Source organism: Belonocnema kinseyi, chromosome 10, assembly GCF_010883055.1.
Source record: "Belonocnema kinseyi isolate 2016_QV_RU_SX_M_011 chromosome 10, B_treatae_v1, whole genome shotgun sequence".
In the NCBI taxonomy this organism is placed as follows: Eukaryota; Metazoa; Arthropoda; class Insecta; order Hymenoptera; family Cynipidae; genus Belonocnema; species Belonocnema kinseyi.
In genome coordinates this window covers 110,371,092-110,395,924 of record NC_046666.1, presented here as the reverse complement: position 1 = coordinate 110,395,924, position 24,833 = coordinate 110,371,092, and the positions used below count along the sequence as shown (strand labels likewise).

Here is a 24,833-nt window from a genome sequence, read left to right as displayed (position 1 = left end):
TATAAGAGAAAAAAGGGTTAAACTTGAAAGCATTACACTTTTTTGTGAATACCGACCTTTTAAAATTTCCAAGTTTTCCTAATAACTCCGGGGAACATTCTTTTATTATACATAAATTCAACAGTCGCAATAAAAAAATTTATATGCACACTGTAAAAAAAATCTATTGAATTTTACATCTCTGGTGGATGTAAATAAAAGGACCCTCGTGTATCGGAGTAACTTTACGAATATGTTGTGATACTCCAATTCGGCCGATAATTTTACACGCGAAAATGTAAAATTCATTATGCGAAAGAATAAAATAAAATTTATCAGGGCGACAGGGTTCGAACACTCGAAGCTCAAACTTCGTAGAACTTCATGGAGATTGAAGAAACACAAGCCGGGCACTTTACCACTTACCTAAAACACCTAAGATACTATGAGTATTTTTTTATGTTTAAATATTCCGTAACAAAAATATGAAATATACGTTTGGAATTACCGCATTTTTTCCGTTCCAATCGCAGAAAATGTAAAAGGCAAACTAGGAATAGCTTGAATTCGATCTATTTTTGTGTGAAAGCTGTCAAAAAAGTTGAACATAGCTGTCAATTTCCTCACATTAAGAATAAAAATGCTCCAAAATTGAAGGATGAAGGCATCGATAAACAACGAACTCGAGAGACGCTTTCGTATTCACATATTATATGATTAATTGTTCTAAATTTTAAATTAATTATAATTACAAAATTTTACAGGTTCCGCCAGGGTACAATTAAGAATCTTTGGTAAAATTAAAAATGTCGATGTAATTTTCCATCACAGGAAAGTGGTTTTACCGACGCATGGTATTTTTACACGCTGTGACTGAATTTTCCCTTCTGAATGTAAAGTTCGTACAAGGGAATGTGTAATTTTATTTTTATCGAGTGTGTAATATTACACTGCTGTTCGAGGGTCCTTTTATTTACATCGCTAGAGAATGTAATTTCACATACTTTTGTAAAATCACACAGTGAAGTGTGTGATATTTACAATGATACCATATGTAATTTTCCGAAACTTTGTAATTTGACACAAATCTTTTTTTACAGTGTACTCTTGAAAAATTAAATCAATATGTACCGTCCTACGTCATTCAAAAATGTATTTTGAAATCTAAGGAACTAAACAAACCATTACTCGAAATAAGAAAAAAACTTGACCGAATGTTTTTTAAATTAACAAATCCACACAAAAATAGTGTCGTGATTTGCAGACACGACATTTGTTTTCCTATGGATTTTGAAGCGCTGGATCCGAATCCGATGCCAGAATTCGCCCTATACGTCAGCGTTTCACCATAGCCTTAAAAAACTCGAAAAAATTAGTATTTCCTGTTCTGGAGATGAGACATATCAATTCTTATGTTTTTCGATGCACTGAATTCAAATTAGCTGTCAGAATTGATCCCATGCGTTGTCCTCGAACACTAACCTAAAAAAAACTCAATAAAATAATATAAAATTGTGATATACGGCCTTGAAGGCTGATTTTTTTTTGAAAGCCTATAACAGCGGAGTCTCATTTTTACAATAAACGTGACCTAACTTCAACTCAGCTAACCTAACCTAAGCTCACCTAACCTAACCTTATATAACCGTTATCTCCCATCACAGATTCTACTATTCCGTCAAAAATGTCATTTTTAACACGATAAGCAATGCCTTTACAACGAAATCAACATGAACTTTCCTGTTTTATAGTCTCTATTTTACGATTTCTGGAAGAATGGGTGAATATATTGAGAACGAACAGTGAAATATGAAAAAGTTTGAGACACAAGTTACCAGGTAAGCTTCACAAAATAATGACCGTGAAACCAAATTTTGAATGTTAATTTGAATTTCCAGACATTGCTAACAATGATTTATGTGTTAACATTTACCTTTTTGACGGCATAGTAGAATCTGCGGATTCAGCACGTCAAAATCCATAGGGAAACACATGTCGCGTCCCCAGATCATGACACTTTTTTTGCGTGGCTATGTAATTCACACTCAAGGTGACGTACAAAAGTTAAATTCACAATTCAAGCAGAAGTTTGTTCAATTGTTGTTGCAAAATGTAACAGAAGGGGTTAAAATAAATACTCATAAAATTCTAAAGATTAATTACAAGAATTCGAATCTACATAAACTCTCGGGATTATGTACTGACTTAATCAATAACAGTTTTCCGATTACAAAAATAGACGAAGAATTTAATGAGGAATATAAATTAATGAGTGAGTTCCTAAAAATTAATCCTGACCTCATAAATGTGATGGCTGACAAGGGGAATAGACCAATAACAATTTCTATAATTGAATACAACAAAAAATGCTTCAAATTCTTGATGACAGTAAGAGTTTTGAAACCATAAAAAATTACCCAATTGAAAAATTACATAAAGGAACTTTAAGAATTTTTAATAAGTTTAGATTAAAGGGTTATATTGAAAATGTCAATAAACGCGATATTGACAGTTTTTTCCTTATTGTACGTCTTGATTAAAGCTCATAGAGTTAATTACATATTAAGACCTGTAATATAAAAAATAGGTTCTCCAATTCCAATTCCTACAACTCAGTGAAGGAATCACGATTCCACAAGACCATATTTTCCTCTTTTGATGTAATCGGGATGTTTCCTAACATTCCTATTGATAAAGTAAAGGACAATATTGGAAAAATATGGGAAAGTATAAAAGAAAAAACTAAAATTTAATATAAACAATTAAATAAAGCTATTATTTTGTTTTTCATCCTATTTATTTTCAATTTGATGGAAAATTTTTTAAACAAAAATTTGTCACATTAATAGGTTCCGTTCTTTCACATACTTTAATTGAAATAGTCATGGAAGACTTAGAGAATACAGATTTTAATAACATGACAAATCTTGTGAAATATTAGAAAAAGTTGGCTTTCAATGCCTTTCCTATGCAAGATATGTAGATGACTCAGTTCTATACGCAGAGGCAAACCAAATTGATATCCTTCTAAATACTTTTTACAGTCTCAACCTAGGATTGAAATTTTTTCTATAAATTTAAAAGGATAACAAACTAAATTTCTTAGACTTAACAATAATTAAAATGAATAAAGGTAACATCGTAACTGATTGGAATCGAAAACCGTATTTTTCAGGACGCACTTTAAGTTTCCTTTCGAAACAACCGATACACAATAAAATTACGATTGTAAAAAGTATGGTTGACAGAGTTATAAAATTGGCACATCAAATCTTTCATAAAAAGAATATAGAATTGTGTAAAAAGATTCTTTTCTTGAAGCACTATCCACCTTTTTCATAGAAAAACATGTAAACAACCGGATTTCCTAGATAAATAGAAAAGATAATAATTAAAAGAATAAAGTGATGAGAGATTTTAATATATCCAACACGGTTGTTTTAATTGTTTTCAATTTCAAATAACTTGAGATCATTGCTAGGTAAAATGAGTTTACATACCATTGATGGAATTCCATTTAAAAGTAATAGAACTATTAAGCTCGTAAAAGTCATATGTGCAGAAATTGACTAACAGAATGTAATTTATAAAATAAAACGAAGTAGTTGTAATGCAGTATACACATGTTAAACAAGAAGATCGCTAAGGGTAAGGAGAGGTGAACCAAAAAATAATTTATATAAAAATGGGATAAACCATAGTTACTTTAGGATACATTTATTAATTTAAATTTAGTTCATCAAATTTTGTTGTTCAATATTTATTAACTCATGTGAATGAATGAATAATACCACAGATAAGTAGATAAAGTTAACAATAAATAGTAATACTTATTTTTTTCATTGACATGCAATAATCATTTATAACAGAGTATCTACTAACGATTAATGACTCCCCGAACTTCCATCTTTTACATAAGAAAATAAGTCATGTACGTGTATGTCGACTTTGTTTGAAATGTATCATAAAGGTGTTTTTGGTGTCATTGATTTCGAATTTGACGTCAAGAAAATCAGAAAATCAAAATAGCCGGTACAATACGGCAGTTTTTGGGTTCGGTGATTTCGAGTTTGACGGAAAAAAATTACAAATTCAAAACAGCAGACCCAATGTGGTGGAGAAAATTGATTTTTTTAATATATATATTTGTTTGAAACTTGGAATAAAGGGCTTTGGGAGTCGTTTATTTCGAATTTGTCTCCAAAAATTACAAATTCAAAGTCACGGGCTTAATATCGGGAGTATACTATCAAACATTTAAAACTTACAATGCCAAATCTGATGCGATGGCTGTAATCAAGTTTTTTGGGATTCGATGAAACTTTATACAAGGATTTCTTAAAGATTGCTGACTACAAAATGTCGAGAGAATATTCTCGAGAATCTCGGCATCGTCGACGTTTATTGGCAGCGAAAGCTGTAGTGCAGTAGTATCTTGCAATTCCGAAAATGTTTTTGTATTACTGCCGCCATATTTGATCTTAGATTGTTAATTTTGGTACTTTGATATAATACTCGAAATAAGCTACCTCGTAAACCCCATTCTACGAAGTATCGAAAAAGTTACATTTAGTTTATATATAGTGGCTGAGACAATGATATTTTTCATTTGTTTTATGAACTTTTCTATGCAAAATACATGAAAAATATCAGTGATTTGTCCATTCTATATAAAATATATGTAAGTTTTTCACCTGAGTAATTTTGCAATTTTGGTCCCCATATTAGATTCACCATTTTGAATTTGTAGTTTTTTGTAGCAAATTTGAAGTTAGCGACCCCAAAAATAGTTGTAATCCAAATTTCAGGCAAATTAGTCGTAAAATCATAGGAATGACCTTGATCGGAATCACGTGAAAGTATTATGTAAGAAAAGAACTTAGAGAAAGACTCTTATTGAAAAATACATATTGCAATACTTATTAGCGGCTAAAAAGGGTTTAAATTTTTATATGGTCGTCCTGACTCTATGCAAACAGCTGCATCGGTCAACTGTGAGAAAGATGTTCTCTTGAGGAGAGATTATGGAAATATGACATATAATGACACTGATCCAATTTCGCTGGACTATGAAAATTTGGTACGAAGCCGCATTCGGTTATTCTCGGAGGTTTAAGGATGCATGTGTCGGTTCCCGCGTTGAAGCGGCCCTTTACTTTCGATCCCAGTCGGAAAGAGACAAAGTGAAAAATCCCGGGAAAACCCCACGAAGATAACGCTCTGTATCTAAGGGTCGTCTGGTTACACAAAGATTACCATAAAAGATTATTAAAATTAGATACCAATTGTAACTAGACAGATTAAATTGGTAAAAAGTTTCCAAAATCATCCTCAGCCTAAGTCGGTCTTGTCGTAAATGAAAATAAATAATGTAATTGTAATGGCAGAAATTTGGTCCTAGAAATATAAAAATTGTTCAGGACTGAAAAATGGAAACGTCGTTCTGTTGACTTCTTGTTTAAATAATTAGCAAGATGCAGAAAAAATTTATAAATATTAAGGATGAACACATACACCAAAAAATGTAAATAGTATTTCAATAAAAGAAACTTTAAATTCATATTTACACTTATAATTAATATTAGGTTTAATTTATTCCTACACACGTATAGAATATGATGGTGAAGTGATGTTCCAATATTCGAAGTCATTGGAAAGTTACAGTTGTTAGAAGGACTAGGTGTACTTCATTGTTTCAATCGTTCGTGAACTATCAAACCCGTTTTTCTCGAAACCACGTTTTTCGAATTGTCCGGCATGATATCTCAAAAACGGTTTGACCGATTGCTTTGAAGTTTGTAGGGTACATTCAGCACATGTGTCTGCATCGCCTAAGCTAGGATAATTAAAAAATTACGAGCCGTATTTTTCGTAAGAACATAATCGAAAACAATGATGAAATTTGAAAAAAAGTTAAAAACCGTGTCAATTACTCAATTTTCAATATTTTCATAATATCATAGTTCAGGCGATGTTCACAGCTTTACAGATTAAAATTCCGTTTGGTTTTTTGATTTCAAATAAGCCGTTCGCCCGGAATCATGCCGGCCATGGACACACTTTTTTTTGACGTGGGTGTCTTCGGAGTGGCGTCATACGCATTATAATAAATATTTTGGGTTCAAACATGCACAATTTACTGTTCAAATGAACCATATGGGATCCTCGTTATTATCATGACATTAACAATGTTTGATTGATTCTTACTGTTGTGGATTCATATTTTCATTATGTAAAAAAGTTATATCATATTTTCAAAACAAAAAAAGCGATTTTCATCTTTTCCATTGTAAGGAAATCCGCTCTAAGTGCCGCGGTGCTTGGCATCACACAGAAGACAGTATTTGATGCCATATTTGTTTGGCTTACTAGACTTAAGGGGGTTTATTAAACTTATAAAAAGGAAGGAAAGATTCTGTCCTCAATTTTGTATATTTTTGCCTGATTGTTTGCATAAGTCATATAAATATTACTCTCTCGGCTTGGACGAAGCCGTTTTTTTGGATAAAATGTTTATATTTTGTTTAATAATGAAATTGGAGACAACAATAGAGAAAAATGGTAGTGACACTCAGTGTAGCCGTGTGTGGATTCTCGCAGAACTATCCATCGACCCTCGTAAAACTTACGAGGCAGATTACCTGGAACGCATACAACTGCTCGTAAATAATGACCCTTTCATTATTATGAAATGCAGACTAGTTACAAAAATTGAAATCAGGGAGATATGGCTTGATTCAATTGTCATTAGCAGAATTAGTTTATCGACATAATTTCAAGAAATTGAAAAAAAGATTCATGAAAATTGATTGATATTTGCAGTTACAATGGAAACATTGAACTATATACAAAAGTGTGCCCTTTGCCGAAAACTTGACATCTACTCTCTTAATCTGAATAATGAGTATTCAATGAAAAAGTACTATTTAAGAAGTCGTATTAACTTCGAATAATAAGCTTTACTAAATTAATTATCAGTCTTCTAGTTAATCTTGTAAGAAAATCTTACTAAAGCAGTTAGTAAACGACTTTCGCTCAATATAAATTTTTATTTTGATCATTTGCATTTCAATTAATGAACATCAAAATGAGATGAAGATGTTCATATTTAATTCACACAAAAAATGAGGTTCAATATGTGAGTGGTAAATACTTTATCCATATATAAACGGGAAAAATCATTACAATTGATGTTTTTTCACACGTAACAGCATCCTTAAATTGCAGCTTTTTGGGAAAATATATCAATTAAAAAGAAACACCGAATTCTGGTAATGACTCCATCTACTTTTATTGCAGTTAGGCCTTCAATCTTTATATGATTTTCAAATAATCTTTTCAATGCATGAAAATTTAGACTTGAAAAACCTCTGTTTATATTATTCTCATCTTCTGACCGCTTTATTCACACTTGTAAAATTTTTACATCAGCTCTTGTAGCATCTTTCAAAATTTTTTTATTTTTATTTACAATTTTAGTTTTTACACAGGCACCAAAACCTACGCGTCCTATCCGAAAATTATTCATTACAAATTTGTATGTGTTTTGACTATTTTTGAAAGAGCAACTTTTGTCCATTCATGTTTTTCATAGCTTGTTTCGTTTCTCCAACAATTTCACTGTTTTGATTTAGAAAGTTTTTTACGATTCAAACAAAATCTGCACATCCTATCAAACTATAATCAATGGCATATTGGTAGCTCTTTTTTTTTGTGAACAACTTTTTTCTTGTACACCTTTTTATGGAGCACAATTGTACCTGCTTCATTAGCTTTTTCGTATGTTGGAAGTTTCACCGCAAAGTAGAAATTCCGATTTTTCACTATTTTTGGTGCGACTAATATTGTCTTGTCGATGTTTCGAAAAAATTCAAAAAGTTGTTGCGATAATCTTGTACGGCTTTCAAGTAGCAACATTCTTTTATCGGAAAAAATTCATAGGGATAAATTGAACGAGTTTTCGAGTCCAAAATGTGATTGTGTTATTTTTAATGCTGTTTTTTTATGAATGATTCCAAAAGTACTAGTCAGATATAACAGGGATTACTAACAAATTTGTACATATTCTTAAGGTCTACAATTTTAGTTGATCAATTTTCTTTTTACTACTATCTCAAACTAAATAATAAGTATTCAATTAAAAAGTACTAATTAAGAAAGCTATCAGAGTTAGAACATTTAAAAAAAAAGAACATTGCAAATTTTAAGCCACAAAACGCTGGATATGGAAAGAAGTCAAGAGAATAAAAAAGTCGATTTTTGACAGCCCTACAAGATTATCGTAACAAGTTTATGAATTTTTTCGAAAAGTCCAAAATTCAAGATTTGATCGCACAACAAATTATGAAAAATAAAGAATTCACTTTTAGATTCATTCGCAAAAAAACAGCATGACTTATGACTTCTTTTCGATAAAAAGAACGTTGCTGTTTGAAAGCCGTAAAAGATTACCGCAACAACTTTGAGAATTTTTTCGAAATATCGACAAGACAATATTGGTCGCATCAAAAATAGTGAAAAATCGGAAATTGTACTTTGCGGTAAAGCTACCCAAGATACGAAAAGAAAATGAATCCGGCACAATTGTGCACCACAAAAAGGTGTACAAGACAAAAGTTGTTCATCAAAAAAGAGCTACAAATATGCCATTGATTATAGTTTGATAGAATATGCAGTTTTTGTTTAAATCGTAAAAAACTTTCAGAATAAAAACAGTAAGACTTTTGAAGAAACGAAACAAGCTATGAAAAACATGAATGGGCAAAAGTTGATCTTACATAAATAGTCAAAACTCATACAAAGTTGTTATGAATAATTTTCCGATAGGACACGTAGGGTTTGGTTTCTTTATAAAACTAACATTCTAAATAAAAATTTTTAATTTTTGAAAAATGCCAGAAGAGCTAATATAAAAATTTTACAAGTGTGAATAAAGCGGTCAGAAAATGAGAACTATATAAATAGCGGTTTTTTCAATTCTAAATTGTCATGCATTGAAAAGATTATGTGAAAATCATATCAAGATTGAAGGCCAAACTGCAATAAAAGTAGATGAAGTCATTACCAGAATTCGGTGTTTCTTTTTAATTAATATATTTTCCCAAAACATGGATTCGAAATTGGCAACTCACGAAGTGTTATTTACCGAACACAAAGGTGTGAAAATCTGCAATTCACGGATGCCGTTACGTGTGCAAAAAACATCAATTGTAATGATTTTGACCGTTTATATATGGATAAAGTAATTACCACTCACATCTTGAACCTCATTTTTTGTTTGAATTAAATATGAACATCTTCATCTCATCTCATCTCGATGTTCATTATTTGAAATACAAGCGTTTCAAATCAAAATTAAAATTTATATCGAGCGAAGTCGTTTACTAACTGCTTTAGTAAGATTTTCTCATGAGATTAACTAGAAAACTGATAATTAATTTAATAAGGCTTATTATTCGAAGTTAATACGACTTCTTAATCCGTGCTATTTAATTGAATACTCATTATTGATATTGAGAGAGTAGGTGTCAAGTTTTCGGCAAAGAGCACACTTTTGTATATAGTTCAATGTTTCCCTTGTAACTGCAAATATTAACTGATTTTCATGAATCTTTTTTTGAATTTCTTCAAATTATGTTAATAAACTAATTCTGCTAATGACAATTGAATTAAGCCATATCTTCCTGATTTCAGTTTTTGTAACTGATCTGCATCTCATAATAATGAAAGTTTTACAAGGGTCGATGGAGAGTGCTGCAAGAATCCACACACATCTACATTGAGCGTCACTGCAATTTTTCTTTACTGTTCTCTCCCATTTCATTATTAAACAAAGCATAAACATTTTATCCAAAAAACCGGCTTCCTCCAAGCCGAGAGAGTAATATTTACATGCCGTATGCAAGAACGCAGACAAAAATATTCAAAATTGCGGGCAGAATCTTACATTCATTTTTACTAATCTAATGAATCCCCTTAAACTGTAGAAATAGGCAACAGTATTTGCAGACATACTTCTTTTCCAAGTAAATGAAGGTAGTGAAATGAAGTTCGAAGAAAGTGCTTAATTCATTCACTACACTTTTTTATTCACAACTCTGATGAAGTGACACATGAAAAAAGTAGGGAGATACTTGAGTTCCCCAAATTCAGATTAATTACTTGCTTAATTAATTGCCAAAGAAGCCGATTACAATGTTGTTTAGGAACATACTTTCTTCGCTTGGGGTCTGTTTGTGCAATTATCATACGCAAATTGAAATTTACAGTTGGTCCCACAAGAACGTGGCGCTTTTAACTGCAAATTAAATGATTGTAATTAAAAAAATATTCCATAGGGAAAAAGTACTTTTTATACACTAATGCACAACTACCTAATAAATTATCTAATCTCTAGTATTGTCGATTATCGCTTAACATCGTCTGGGCATGCTTTCAAACAATTTTTCTGCATATATTGGTGAAAATGACCGCCAGATTTCTCGAAGAAGTCGTCATAACTGTTTGATAGTGAATGCACGTTTTCCCATAATTTTCATCTTCATAGAGTCTAAGGTTACTATGCCATTTTTCTCTTTCCACGCTGTGCACAAATGACTTCGATGTTTTGGACCGTAATTTGAATCGTCATCTTCCTCGACCTCACGCCACTCTGATATCAGAGAGGGTTGTTGAGATCCCCCAAGAAGTGCTTTAGAATAGAAATGTCGAATTGGATACTCCAAGAAGATAAAGATCGAAAACATCGAAGTCGTTTGTGCACAGCATGGAAAGAGAAAAATGGCATGGTGACCTTAGACTGGCGTGCAGTTACCTGATGCAAATCCAATCGAGAATGTTTAGTGTTTTATGTAGAGGAAACTTGAGGAAAAAATGTGCATTCACTGTCAAACAGTTATCACAACGTCTTAGAGAAATCTGGCCGCCATTTTTTCCAATGTATGCAGAAATATTGGTTGAAAGCATGTCCAAATGATGTCAAGCAATAATCGACAATACTGATTATTGAACAAGTTGTGCATTAGTGTATAAAAAGTACTTTTTCCCTACAGAGTATTTTTTTAATTACAATAATTTAATTTGCAGATATAAGCGCCACGTTCCGTTGGGACAGAATGAACACTGTAAAAAAAGATTTAGTGATATTTACAAGCATCTAGTAATTAGACGTGTATTGTAGTTTCAAATTACAATATTTAATCTGATTAATTCACGATACTACAGTATTCATTTGCAATCTAGTGTAATTTCACTTTACGTGGCAGTAAGAAAATAAAACGGAGGTAGTTCAATTTGCAGTCAACTGTAAAATTACTACGTCCGATTATGGAAATTATTCGATCAGTGTGAGACATAGTAAGTTTACGCAAGGTGATAAATTTACTTGGGGGTGTTCAGTTTACGAAATATATGTATAATTTAACAATGTGTGCTTTTCTATGGCGAGGGAGTAAGTCCGCGCAAACGAACGCCAGAGAATTATTTGCAAGACGCATGTTTTAACCATTCGGGACTAGCGAGAGCAAGTCGTACCAAACGATAAGTCCCAGAAACGCTTGAACGGCCACTTACCATTCGGTGCGCATTTCGAATGTTGTTTTGTACGTCAAATAGATTTAAAGGTTCTTTTACGACTTCGGCCAAATGGGAAACTTATAAAAGGTTATCATATGACGGGAACGTCGTCGACGGGAAATCTACGCCCTGCATGTATTTCTTCATGGCGGACGCAGGTTGTGAAGAAAAATATGTATTTTTACAGAATTTTGCTTATTTACTATGTGCCACACCCATCAAATAATTTCCATCGTCACAGGATGTAAATTTGCACCAAATTTTTTTACAGTGTATATGTATATTTTAAAAAAACTGACTTTAGGAAGCCTAATTCGGTTCTTATGGCCGTTCTTGAAATTTTGATTCTTGGTCCTCTCTAAAAAAAATCCCTATTTATGTTTACTTTACATATTTGTTTTAATTTAGAAACGCTCCAAAAAATTACCTGCTTTATACAAATTGTCTTGACATTTCGTGGCCTGGTGTTCTTTATTAGGAGAAAATCAATACTTAATTCTCATTTTATAGTTACCTATGTTTGTGAAAGATGATTAAAATCATGGCCGAATTAGATGCTATCATAATCATAACTTCCGAAACATTAAGGGCCCAATCTTGTGCGGTCACATTATCTAAAAATACATCAGGAAGCGGCTCATAAATGTTGCGATCTGGAACTCGTTCATGAACCATGGCAAGAGATGCAGTCGTACATATAAAGTTTACAACCATAAACAGGAAAGCTGCAATGTTGAAGAACATATTTAATTTTTAAAATAATTGTGTTGTAAATATTGACGATTAATAGTCATTTATCCGAGAAACGAGAAAAAAAAATATCTCGGGTCAGATCAGCGACAATTACACATTAAATGACTCCACCGAGACCTCAATAGACCATTTCTCGTTTCTTCTTTATCGAATTATTCTTATGGTAAGAGTCGAGGAGAGATGGATTACTTCTCACCAAAAGCAATACGGGCGTCAAAGCGTTGGCTCTTATTCCAAGTTTAGTGTATGCTTAACATGATCCACCACAATTTATCACACACATTACTCTTTTTTCGAATTTCTAAAGGACTAACCAACCAATATTTTTCATGACACTTGAGATTGAACAACAGTTTAATTAACAGTCAACATTTATATTATATATGATGCTAACTTTACTTGTTCCTTCTGATGAACCTCTTCTCATATGATTCATCTTTCCTTGATTTTAATTTCGAACGTTACTCAATGTATAAAATTTTAATAAAATGGACTTTCATACACCCCACATAACACGCAATATTGCAGAAATATCTCTGGAATATTTAATTAAAACATTCGCGACATTCCAAATGAATATTGCAACAGCATTCGAGCCACATGAAAACATCCGAACCGTGCAATATTTTAGTAATATTTCAAGAGAATATTGAATTGAGCTTGTCCTATATGTCTGCAAAGTGTCCACAAAATGTTGTCAAAATATTGTCTCTTAATTATTATAACAAAAAAGCTAATGGCTACACTGTTAAAAAATTGCTGTTGGTGGACAGCTAATGGGTCTGAATGGAATATATTATTGAGCAACTATTCGGCATTTTTGAACAAAGTAAAGAAATCAAGTCGGGGAGACCGGGGCAAGTTGAAAAACTATTAACTTTTTGATTTTTTATATTTTTTGTTACAAACTTTTTCAAAACATATTGTTACCTTGTTTTGTACACCTGAGGCTTACATAAATACAAGTATCAAACGTTTCATTTGATAACTGAGTTAATTAAAAGCCAGATTAGATGATGCGGAAAATGGTTTAACTCGCCCCAGGCGAGTGAATCATTTTGAAATCATGATTTGAATCTTTTAAATATATGAAATTCTGTGAATGTATTTCAAAAGAAAACCTTTTTTCATTTTTTTTTCCTGCTCTTCTGCTCCCTTCATATCCGTTTTTTCACTCTTTGTAATTTTGCATCATTATTATATTTTAATCAATCATTTGTTATTTAAAAGTTCATGTTATTTGTTGCGTAAGATCTATTATATTCTATTAACTATAGTTATTTTATCAATTATTGCAATTAACACGGATTCCACAATAATTATATTGTAGAGTTTAAATTTTTTCTCAAAATTTTGCAATAACAAACATTGTCAAAAGATGCTCTATTATCACAATTACAATTTGATTACATACTTGACCATTTTTTCAATATCCAAACTGGATGGTAGGCATCTCCTTTGCAGCTTTAGGTGGTCGTTTAAATTTTTAAATCGCATCATTAGGCCTATCCTTGAAACGTCATGCTTTTTTGCTTCTCGTCTCTTTGATAACCCAGCTGATACCACATCGGCAATTGCTTTTTTCATGTCAGCTACTGAAGCGTTTGCTCTCTTTATTTTCCGCTTATAGTGTCTCATATTGAACAAATAATAGCTAAAAAATGCGGAAACCATGTTGTACAGCATCCAAATAATAAGTCGAATTTTAGTGGTTTAACTCGCTCCATATACAAGTGGCACAACTCACCCCGATATGCGAATGACATTAAAAAATATGTAATTTCGTGGTTGCTAAAAACATAACCTTAAATCCTTGAAGGGTGATATACTTAAAGGTATACTAAATCTAGCAGGTCGATTGTTTGAAATTAATATGGTTTACAAAGAGCTTGGTATCAAAAAATTGAAACTTGTTAAAATTTATTTACGAGCCACGAAAATAAGTTTTTTAGGATAACTTTGGACAATGTAATATATGAACAAAATAAATACAGTAACAATTTAATTTTTAAGTAGTTCACTTCGAGATAATAAAATTACGCTACATGACGAGTACTTTAGAAGATAAACGTACTGGGTCAACTTGCCCCTATGTTCAACTCACCCCGGTCTCCCCTATTCGTCATTTAATTAGAATTAATCTTTGCGTAAATCACATTTGTTTCGTTTATAATAATACGCATCATATTCGACTAGAGAAACATTCTAGAACCGACTGAAGAAATTATGTTTTTCAAATGGTCATTGGGTCAATAGCTACTAGGCGTGCTATAGTGTTTCAGCGGTTCTAATACTTGATAAAAATTATTTTTCTGCTTACGTGTAACGAATATTTCATTTTTTTCCACTTTTATGTGGCTGGACAATGATTTAGTTATTTTCAATATTATATCTTCAATACGGTTACATTGTAGTAAAACCATTGTTAATGTTAAAATAATAAATGATTTTGGTAGACGGTTCTGCTTGCCTGTTATATTTTGAGATGGTTTCTGATGAATCCATTTGCCTCCAATTTTTTGCAGTCTTTTGGTGTTAATCTCTTTGTCTATAACAGTTTGGCAATTTAAAAAGACTCGTAGCACGTGCAACTGCTGAAAACCTTAAGACTCGATTCGATTCTGCAAAGACTATGCCTCTTCAGAATGGACTTTGATTTTGGAGACATGCATCGCACGACTGCATGCTCTGTGGTGCGAGAAACTACCAGAGCTATCGCACTTTTCGCATCAACGGCTACGAAATCATGGCGAACAATTGCGGATAAGGGGCTATGTGACCCGGAGCAACATCAACATCCAGGTTTCGCTCAAGCCCAAAGATGTGACAGAACTGGATGAGGAGCTTCGTGGAGATTTTCCCCAAGAATCCTACCTCTAGACTATCAATTATGGTATATAAAATGCAGCGAGAACTTTGGCAGATGCAAATCGTAAAAGAAACCCAACGGCTGACCATAAGACAAAAGCCGAATGCCAGAATCCGTTATCACACTCTTAACTAGTCTAAGCTGCTGACCAGCGGCAGCATATTGTTGAAAGAATAGGGGTACTATCTAACGATAGGAGAAGTCCAGAGCGGAGGGAAAGGTGGGTCAGAGAAAATCAACAGTTTTTCTCTTACCCATCTCAAATCTTCAAAGATCCTATATTTTATTGTCGACCATCCGCCCAAACCAGAGGAGGTCGAAGCATTTTGAGGAAATTCTACGAAGTCCAGCATTCATTGAAAGAAGACTCAGAGCACATAAATACGTTCAAGAAGCTGTGGAATGCCGTCATACCACCTATAGAAGAATGCCCATTTATCACTGACGAGAAGGTGAAAAAAATATTAAGTAAATTGAAGAAATATTCCGCTCCGGAAATATATGGTATCAAGACGTTCACGTGCAAGAAGTTACATTCAACCCACCAGTATCTGGCCCGCATTTTCACTTCATATCTAAGGTCGGAAGAGCCTAGACCGGAGTAGTAGGTGGAAGGGCGCACTGTAATCCTGCCATCCTAGTTGGTCCAATGAATTACAGACCGATCACTTGTTTGAACACAATGTATAACATATCCAGTTATCCTTGACAATAGGATTGTTCGAACAATCTGACCTACGTGACAAGAAACGTACGAACGCCGTTCCCAGAAACGCGTAGCAGAATGTCGGGAGAACCTGATTATCGGATATATATGTGATTGATTCCGCTTTGGAAAACCAGATTTACTATCTTATCTGAAAAAACATCGTTCGACAACTAACAACGTCACCTTTCAGATAGGTGTCTTTCAGGGCGGCATCATGAGCCCACTTATATTTTTCTTACTTTATTGCGCTTCATACAAGTCTACATTTGTTTATGCACTGAAACAGTCGGCCTTGACTTCAAACTCAGGGATAAGCAAAATGCATCAAATCTTATCCATCTTGAGTACTCACACCTGAAAGCCCGGATTAGGAAGGCACATGTGAGAACCTTCCGTGAACAGCTCCTAGACAAAAGGATGCACGGTATCTTCCACAGAAATGTGAAAGATCAGTCGATGTCGTGTGAGTTAACGTTTGATTTCCTTAAATCACCTGGACTGAATTTGGGCACGGTGTGTTTCATTTTGACAGGTCAAGACGGTGTCATTTCCACTTTAACCTACCGTCGCCACATTTTAAGCACAGATATTCTCGATGATAGCTGAAGAGCGTGTAATGAAACCCCGAGCATCTAGGACATATACTATCTACTATATATAATACCTATATTAACTATCATATGAAAGATAAATGTGTTCTACGTAAATGAGCTTGAGGACGTTTATGTAAAAAAATTTTGTGCTTTGCAGGATGAAAAATTCCCAAAAAAGTAAGGATTTTCGGGTACATTGAAGTACAGTCAAGTTTTGAGCATTTTTTCTTATACAAGCAGTAATGGGAAAAGTTTGAAAAAATGGATGAGTATGAAGAAAACTGTTGTGAAAAATTGCAATTGAGAAATTTGAGAAATAATAAAAATTGTTGCTTAAAAGTACAAAAATGTACAACTATATTATCTTCAGTTCTAATAATAGCTATTTGTGATACAAGTGCGCAAAACAGTGCGAAGAGCTGAAAGCGAATGCTGAAGTTATGCGAGTCAGCAATTGCCTGTGCGAACTGGTATCACACGCTATTTTTTGCAGCAACCTCGATTTTCCGAAGTCCGAAAATGTTCCTAAGGGCGGGAAGTTTTAAATGTAAAAATTAATTGAAAAAGATTATATCATTATTTGCAATGATGAAAGCAAAGTATTTGGAATAAATTTTTATTTATTATTAACAACAAATTATTTACAAAATAATCAAGAATTGGCATTGCTATATATTGTATATAGCAGACGTAATCTCCAATTCGGTTTGAGAGGTTCGGGTACGTTGTTAAAGTCGTTTCAATACAAACGTTTTATTAATTAATTTGATGTAATTGAAAAGTCTGGAATGTAAATAATATTAACATTCATTAATGTTGTATTGTACCTTAAGGATGAATACTTACATAGATTTTTCTAAAGAAACATTGCCAATGCAATAAGCATATAAACTCAAATCTAACCTGTAAAGTTTACGTACACTTTAAAGATATATCTTTTTGCCCAACTTAAAAAAAAATGATTGTATATAATAATAGTACAAATATAATAGAATTTCATCAATATAAATAATAGTAAGAGTAGTCCATCTATATCCAATAAAAATCAACTTGTTTTTATGCAGGTTACACGGAACTGTTATGGATTACGAATACGATGGAGTAAGTCTAATTCATAAAATTTTAATAACAATAAAAAATCAATAACTGATATTTATATTTTTTATATGTCAGGTTTTGCAAAATCTGTACTCCGGAATTTGCATGCAGGAAAAAGTCGTATTCCTTCGATGAAAATGAACTTCTTTTGAAAATTCAGCAGTCATCGAAAATATCACAGAAGGACGGGAGATTTAAAGGCGAAACCCTCAGCAGAACGCAAAAAAAAATTAAATCCAAATGAATTTTAAGAAAATAGTAACATTCTAACTTATAATACAAAAATAGAAAATAGTATATAGTTTTTAGAATGGAAAGCGGCTATTGATTTTTGCATATGTTTAAAGTAAAATGAGAACAGTGAGTAATGTTGAAAATGAGATTTTGATGAGATGTTTCTGGCAGTTCCAAGCTTTGCGGTGTTGAACTTTTTCCGCCTTATAAAACGGAGCATTTTTCAGCTGAAACGACAGGCTCGCTTTGATATGCATATCGCGGAGCTGAGTTTTGGTGAGCATTTTCTCGCGGAGTCAAAGGGTTCAGAACAATTTTTGAAGCGTTATTAGCAACGCTAAATTAGCATCTTCCACATCATTCACAGTGATATTGTACAGTTCTTCTCACCTGCATGCACCGGACATTTCAATAATTAAGACGACCTAAAAATAAAACAAGAAATACGTAGTCCCAGCAGGTTTATTAATTGGCATTAGGGTATATTATTTCCTAATAACAAGAAATTTCTAACATTTTCAATAGTTGATTTTTCAATCAAAAAATATTTTTATTTTAAACAAAAAATAGTTGAATTTAACCAAAATAGATGAATTTCCAACAAAATATTTAAAAATTCTCGATCGAAAATATTAGTTTTCAATTAAGTGGTTGCACTTTTAACTAAAAAATATAAAATTTATACAACAGATACATTTTTTAATTAAAAAGACTAATTTTTAACCAAGAATGATTTCTAAGTCAATAAATAAAAAAAATCTTATAACAAATTTGGAATTTTCTTAACAAAAAGGAAAATTTTCTACAAAAAATTAAATTTTCAAACTGAAAAGACGAATTTTTAATAAAACAGTTAAATTTTGAACCAAAAAGCTGCACTAATCAATTAAAATTACCTAAATCTTAGTATAAGAAGGTATTTAATCAGGATTTGATTGAACAACATAATCGAAAAGTGGATTTCGACTAAAGATTAGTGACCCTTTATTAATAATGTTCAATTAAGCTAGTAAATAAATTGTACATTCACTTTTGAGTAATAATTAGTTTTAAATATTAAGTAGGAAAAGAAAATTTGTATTAGTGTAGGGTTCAGAATTTTTCAATGATAGGAAAGTTTAAAACCAACTTAAAACGTTGCATCATAGGCTTACTTTGATACTTGGGTCAATTAAAATCGATACCCTTCAAAAAACTAGCAAAGATACTATTGAAATAAATAGGTACTTCTACATAATAGAAAGAAACTCTTAGAATCTAAATTGGTCATAATGACGGCTGTATATTTTCTGGGTCATTTCAACAAAATGATCCAAATCTTAAAAGTAAGGTAATCAGAATTGTATTGAATAACATAAACTGAAATTAAATGTTAACGGAAGATTCTTGATTTTTTATTAGTAATAATAATTTATATAAAAAAATAAATTTCAAAGAATATTTGTCACTTTTGAGTAATAATTAACTATAAATGTTAAGTAATTGAATCAGACACTAAGAGTTCACTTTTCTGCGTTCATTTAATTTGACTAATTCCGATTTAGATATAAATGTTTGTAAATATTGGTGTTTATATCCATGATATTTACCTTTGCTGCCAAATACTGATGGTCTGGAGCTTGACTGAGAAACTTTTCTACGTCATATGACGACAGGATGTAAAATTTCTTGCTTTTGGACCCCACGGACTGTCTCTTTAAGAAAGCAGTTAACTTTGCATGACATTCAATTTTAATGTTATTTTTAGTGCTCAATGTAGTTTTTAGCATTGAGTAATGAGATCAGAGTCGAAGGTTTCATTATTTTTGCCTATTCGCTATAATAGGCCAATAATACGTTCTCGGACAGTGGTTTGGTATTCTTTGTCGCTGCCCACTTCTTAAATCGATCTTAAGCTGCATTGTATTTAGTTTTGGGCTTTCCGGGCAGCAAACTTTCTGAAGCACTTGCAGCGGCTTCAATAATTTCTGGTTGACTACTCTCTTCACCAGTCTCATTTGAATCTTTATTTAAATTCATCTTCTTTTGACAATGAGAAGGAATATTTCACTTTCCCTCTTAACACATCGACTTTAACCTCGCATCTCTCATCAGCTGTTCGCTTGGACACTTAGCGCAGCTGGTGCTCCGTTGCTCCGGAATATTGTCACGAAGCGGAAAATTTCTTATCTGTAAAGTGCGCATGCACGTACATTCCTATAATGTGGAAAGTATATATGAATCTAACTACGCATTCGCCAATATTATTTCCGCATTTTTATCAGGAATGAGTCACTTTGAATAAAATTTAGCTAAATGGAACGGACTCATTTCGGGGTGGGTGTTGCAAAAACATATTAAAAACATTAAAACTGGAGACTGTAACGGATAGGCCCTGTAATTATTTTCAATCACCCGGAAGTATGTGACAGCCTTATTTTTTGTGATAATTGCGATATTTTTAGACATTTTTTGTTGGAAAGCAAGTTCCAGAAAGCAGGGGGAGGGGCCCTCTTCCAGAAATAATCGATTAGAAACTATTTACAACGGTTACAAGTGATAAAAAGTTGAATCGGTTTAAATTGAGTAAATGCACTTGCATGCAATACGCCCTCTGCAGTTTTTGTTTGTAACACACATGGCGGCACGCTTTTAATGGTTAGAAATTCAATTTTTTAAAAATATTTAACACAAATTTTAAGAACAAAAATTAGAATGTTTTTGTTCAGGCGGTATAACGAATTAAAAATCGATAGTATTTGGGTTATAGCATCTTGCAAAAATCATGCAGTTTCATGGATGTGTCAGTGATATAGTGTGATTATCAAGTACGTAGCATGGTAGTTTGATTTAGATTTTAGAGGGTCCATTTTGTTGTAAAAAGTTTATTCACTTCTTTTTATATTCATATTGTTGAAATTTCTTTGTCTGACGAAGTAAAGAGCCGATTTTAAATAAGTATAGTCATATCAAAATGATGTAGTAACAATCCTAACCTCTAACTCAGAATAATACATACCCAATTTAAAAATATTGGAATCATTATAGAATCTAAGATGGCGCCAATATTTTGAAACGCGGACCAAATAAATTGTAAGTAACTCATTCAAATTTTTAGAATTTTATTAGAAAAAGTTATCCAATACTTTTAAGTTTTTTGCAATATAAGAATGCTGAATTTTTTTTTAACATTTATATCTAAATCGGAATTAGTCAAATTAAATGAACGCAGAAAAGTAAACTCTTAGTGTCTTATTCAATTAGTTAAGTTAAATTTGAAATTCTTGAAAGTTTCTAGTTTCAAATATTTAAAATATATTATTTTGTCGATGTCCAATCTTGAAATCATAAATTCATAAACTTTCGTATAACAATATGGATGCTTTTCTACATTTTGTCATAACAAAGAATAAGAGTTTGATTTTAAATTTTAAAATGTTTTGAAACTGGGTTTGAAATTCTAAAATAAAAAAATTATTTAGTTTAACATTAAGCATCTTAGGAGCCCGAATTTTAAAATGTTATTTTTTAAGTCTGAATTTTGTACTTATTCAAATAAAACCACAACCAAATTGAAAATGTACATTTTTCATACTTCAATATCACATGGCATAATTTTTAAATAAACAAAGTTACAGGCTTCTGAATGCTTTATTTAGAAGAAGTGTCTAGACGACTTGTAATTTTCACACACATTACTGAACATTTGAACTCGTAATAGCTGGTCTTAAATGTGTTAGTTATACATTTAAAATGCTCAGTGTTCAGAAAAATTCAACTTGGAACGGTTGAATTTTCAATTTATTCTTAAATACTTTAAATAAAAAAGGTTCAGCTTCGAAAACTTAAACTTTGAGTTTTATTCTGTTCTTCTATTCTGTGTACATTTTTTTAAAGCAGGGAATGATTCCGAATTTTTTCTTCGATTTTATTGGCTATCTTGTGAGTAACAAAAAAAAATTACTGTTCAATTTAGAAAATTGAATTAATAAAAAGTTTTTTATTATAAGATGAATTTATATGCTAATAACCGGATTTTTTTGAAAGAATACAATAATACTTCAATTGATTTTCTGAAGTTACACATTTTTCAAATATTCGTTTAATTTTTTTTTAAGCTCAACCGATTTTAAAACCTATAACCCTTTATAAAATGTCCACTACTATAAAGGATCCAAGAGCGCATAATAATAATTTTTTAAAAACACAATTGTGCTGCTTGCACTAAAATAAAATCAACTTTTTTATTTTTCTCACGTACCTGATTTTATATTTCCAATGCACAATACTATTAGCAATTTTTTTATCGTAGCAACGCTCTCATCTGGTAAAAATTATCTAGAAAATTTTTGATTTATTTTCTTTCGTAATATATACTGTTTAAAATTGACATTATTCCAAAAAAGTGAATAACTGTTTTTAAATAATTTCCGCCATACGAAAGTGCTGCCATCACGTGCCAAATTCCAAGTACCCGATTGGAAGCAATTGGAAGTGCAAAATGATTAATCGTTGTCAATCGGTTTTTGCACAATTAAGAAACACGATTCGGAACGATTGAGATATTAGTTATATCGTTTCTTATTGATCTAGATTGATTATTTCTAGAGGGTCCTTTTTTTACTGCCAATCACTGGTACCTTTCTTCGACCCACGGTTCTGAATCCTTGGGTGGCACCTGGCACGTCCTCGGCAGCAAAAAAAGGATCCGGGCTGCTTTCTGGCACTTGTTGTCCAACAACAACAAAATGTCTAAAAATATCGTGGTTTTCACAAAAAAGAAGACTATGCCATCCTTTCGGGAGAATGGAAATTATTCACGCGTTCAATATAATTGTCTATATTCTGAAAGTGTTGAATTATACCAGCACAGTGTCACGCGCGAATAATGTGAGTTTCATAATGATAATGTGAGAATGGTCAGTGCCGTCGTAGAAACCTCTCAAATTTACCGAATCTTCAGTATATAAGAATGCGAAGTCCCTACTATAAACAATCCTTCTGATTGTGCATGCTGGGGAATCTCCTCGGGATAACTTATCAATCATCCCTTGTTGTGGCATAGACCGCCCTGGCTTGTAGGGCCTTCCACTGTTTAACAAAACGTCCTTTGTTAGATCCTGGCGTTGATTTGAAACTAAAGCCACGAACTTCTCAACAAGTCAGTAGTGTAGAAGAAGCTACGTATGATTTGGAACTAAAGCCACAAATTTCTAATCAAGTCAATAGTGTAGAAGAAGCTATGTTTGAATTGGCATATAAATACACTTCCTGGCCAAAAATGCTACGTGTAACGGCCTATTGTCTTCATTTCGTCAAAATCCTAAAGTATAAAATTTCCCAACAAAAATGGAGCAAAACCACGATACCCATCTCTAGCTTTTCAAACGTCAGGTATCGAACAAGCTCGATTATTCTGGCTTCAATCAGTGCAAAAAGATTCTTTTGCAGTCGAATTTAGGGAAATGCACGAGATGGGTATTCTTATGACCAAATCACCCTTGAAGCCTTTAAATACGTGCTTGGACTCAATGGGATTGTGGCTTTTGAGAGGTCGGCGTCGTTTTGCCCCAATTAATAATGACGAAAAGCACCCAGTTATCTTACCACGTCATAAGATCAGTCAACTCATCGCTTCACATGCCCATCTCATTAGTTGCGTTCGTCCTAGCCGACCCTTTAGCCATACACGGGTTGACTATGCAGGCCCTTTTGATATTCGATTAGGTTCTGGTTGTGGACATAAAAGTCAGAAGGCGTATATTTCTTTATTTATTTGCTGCTTTACTAGGTCAGTTCACATCGAACTCGTAACAGAGTTCTTCGCATGCCTTTTTGGCAGCTTTCCATCGCTTTGTTTCTCGAAGAGGAAGACCTGCTCACAATAATAGCAACAATGGTAAAAACTTTCAAGGTACCTTTTCGTGTTTTAGTACACGCGGCGAGCGGTATGTTAACGCGTTCAATATAATAGTCTAGATTCTGAAAGTGCTGAATTATACCAGCACAGAAACATGCGTGAATAATGTGAGTTTCATAGTAATAATGTGAGAATGAATGGCGCCGTCGTAGAAACCACTTGGGTTTACCGAATCTTCAGTTTGTCAGAGCGCGAGGAACGTAACGATGTAACTAAACATACCATATTAGAATTGTCTAATTCGCGCCGAGTAATTATATTGTTTTATATTAGCAACAAAAAATGAATATTAACCGTTCAAAGGTCAATTAGGTCTTAGTCACCAGTTTTACTCGAACTTATACTTAAATAAATACTCTACTACGTTTTCTAAAAAAACTTCTAAAGCATTGACTCAACCTGATCCAGTGCAAGTGAATTATAATAATTTTCAATTTAAAAATTAAAAACTTATCATGAAAATAATCAGAAATAATTACAGAGTCTATCCATTACAGTTGGCAGTTTTAATCGTTTTAATATCTATTATAACTGAAAATAATATAGTTGTACATTTTTATACTTTTAAGCAACAAATTGTATTATTTCTCAAATTTCTCAACTGCAATTTGTTCACCACAATTTTCTTCATACTCATTAATTTTTTCAAACTTTTCCCATTACTCCTTGTATAAGAAATAATGCTCTAAACTTGAATGTTCTTCAATGTACCTGAAAATCCTTACTTTTTTTTTACATTTTTCAGTGAGCAAAGCACAAACATTTTTTTACATAAATGTCTTCAAGCTCAGTTACGTAGAACACATTTAGCCTTTATATTACTATTTTTTTCATTGAGCTAGGATTTTTTTTTTTGGCTGAGTTGTTAGGCTTCAAATGCAGATGCCTACCATTTTCTCACCGATGGTAATCGTCCAACTCAAGCGGAAACTACCTACATCGAAAGGCACAATGTGACACCAAGAGTGCTTTATTACTATCTCTGTCACTCTTATGGCATTAGGCTTAATATTGCTCCTCTAAATGCTCCTAGGTTACTGGTGAAATTGTACCACGATTTTGTTAGGAGCGGTTGCAGTTTGACAGATTAGCACCCGCTTCCGGCGAAGCCCCACAGTTCTTATC

At 32.6% G+C, this 24,833-nt stretch overlaps 1 protein-coding gene across 14 annotated transcripts in view; it reads right to left on the bottom strand.

Annotated features, from left to right (window-relative positions):
- The window catches only part of LOC117181353 (phosphatidylcholine:ceramide cholinephosphotransferase 2-like), a 115,487-nt gene that overhangs the window by 31,998 nt on the left and 58,656 nt on the right, over window positions 1-24,833 (bottom strand). For all 14 annotated transcript variants that reach the window (XM_033373937.1, XM_033373938.1, XM_033373933.1 and 11 more), the window contains one exon: window positions 12,068-12,278. In XM_033373937.1, the coding sequence (XP_033229828.1) occupies window positions 12,068-12,278 (211 nt within the window). The remainder of the gene's footprint in view (window positions 1-12,067; window positions 12,279-24,833) is intronic.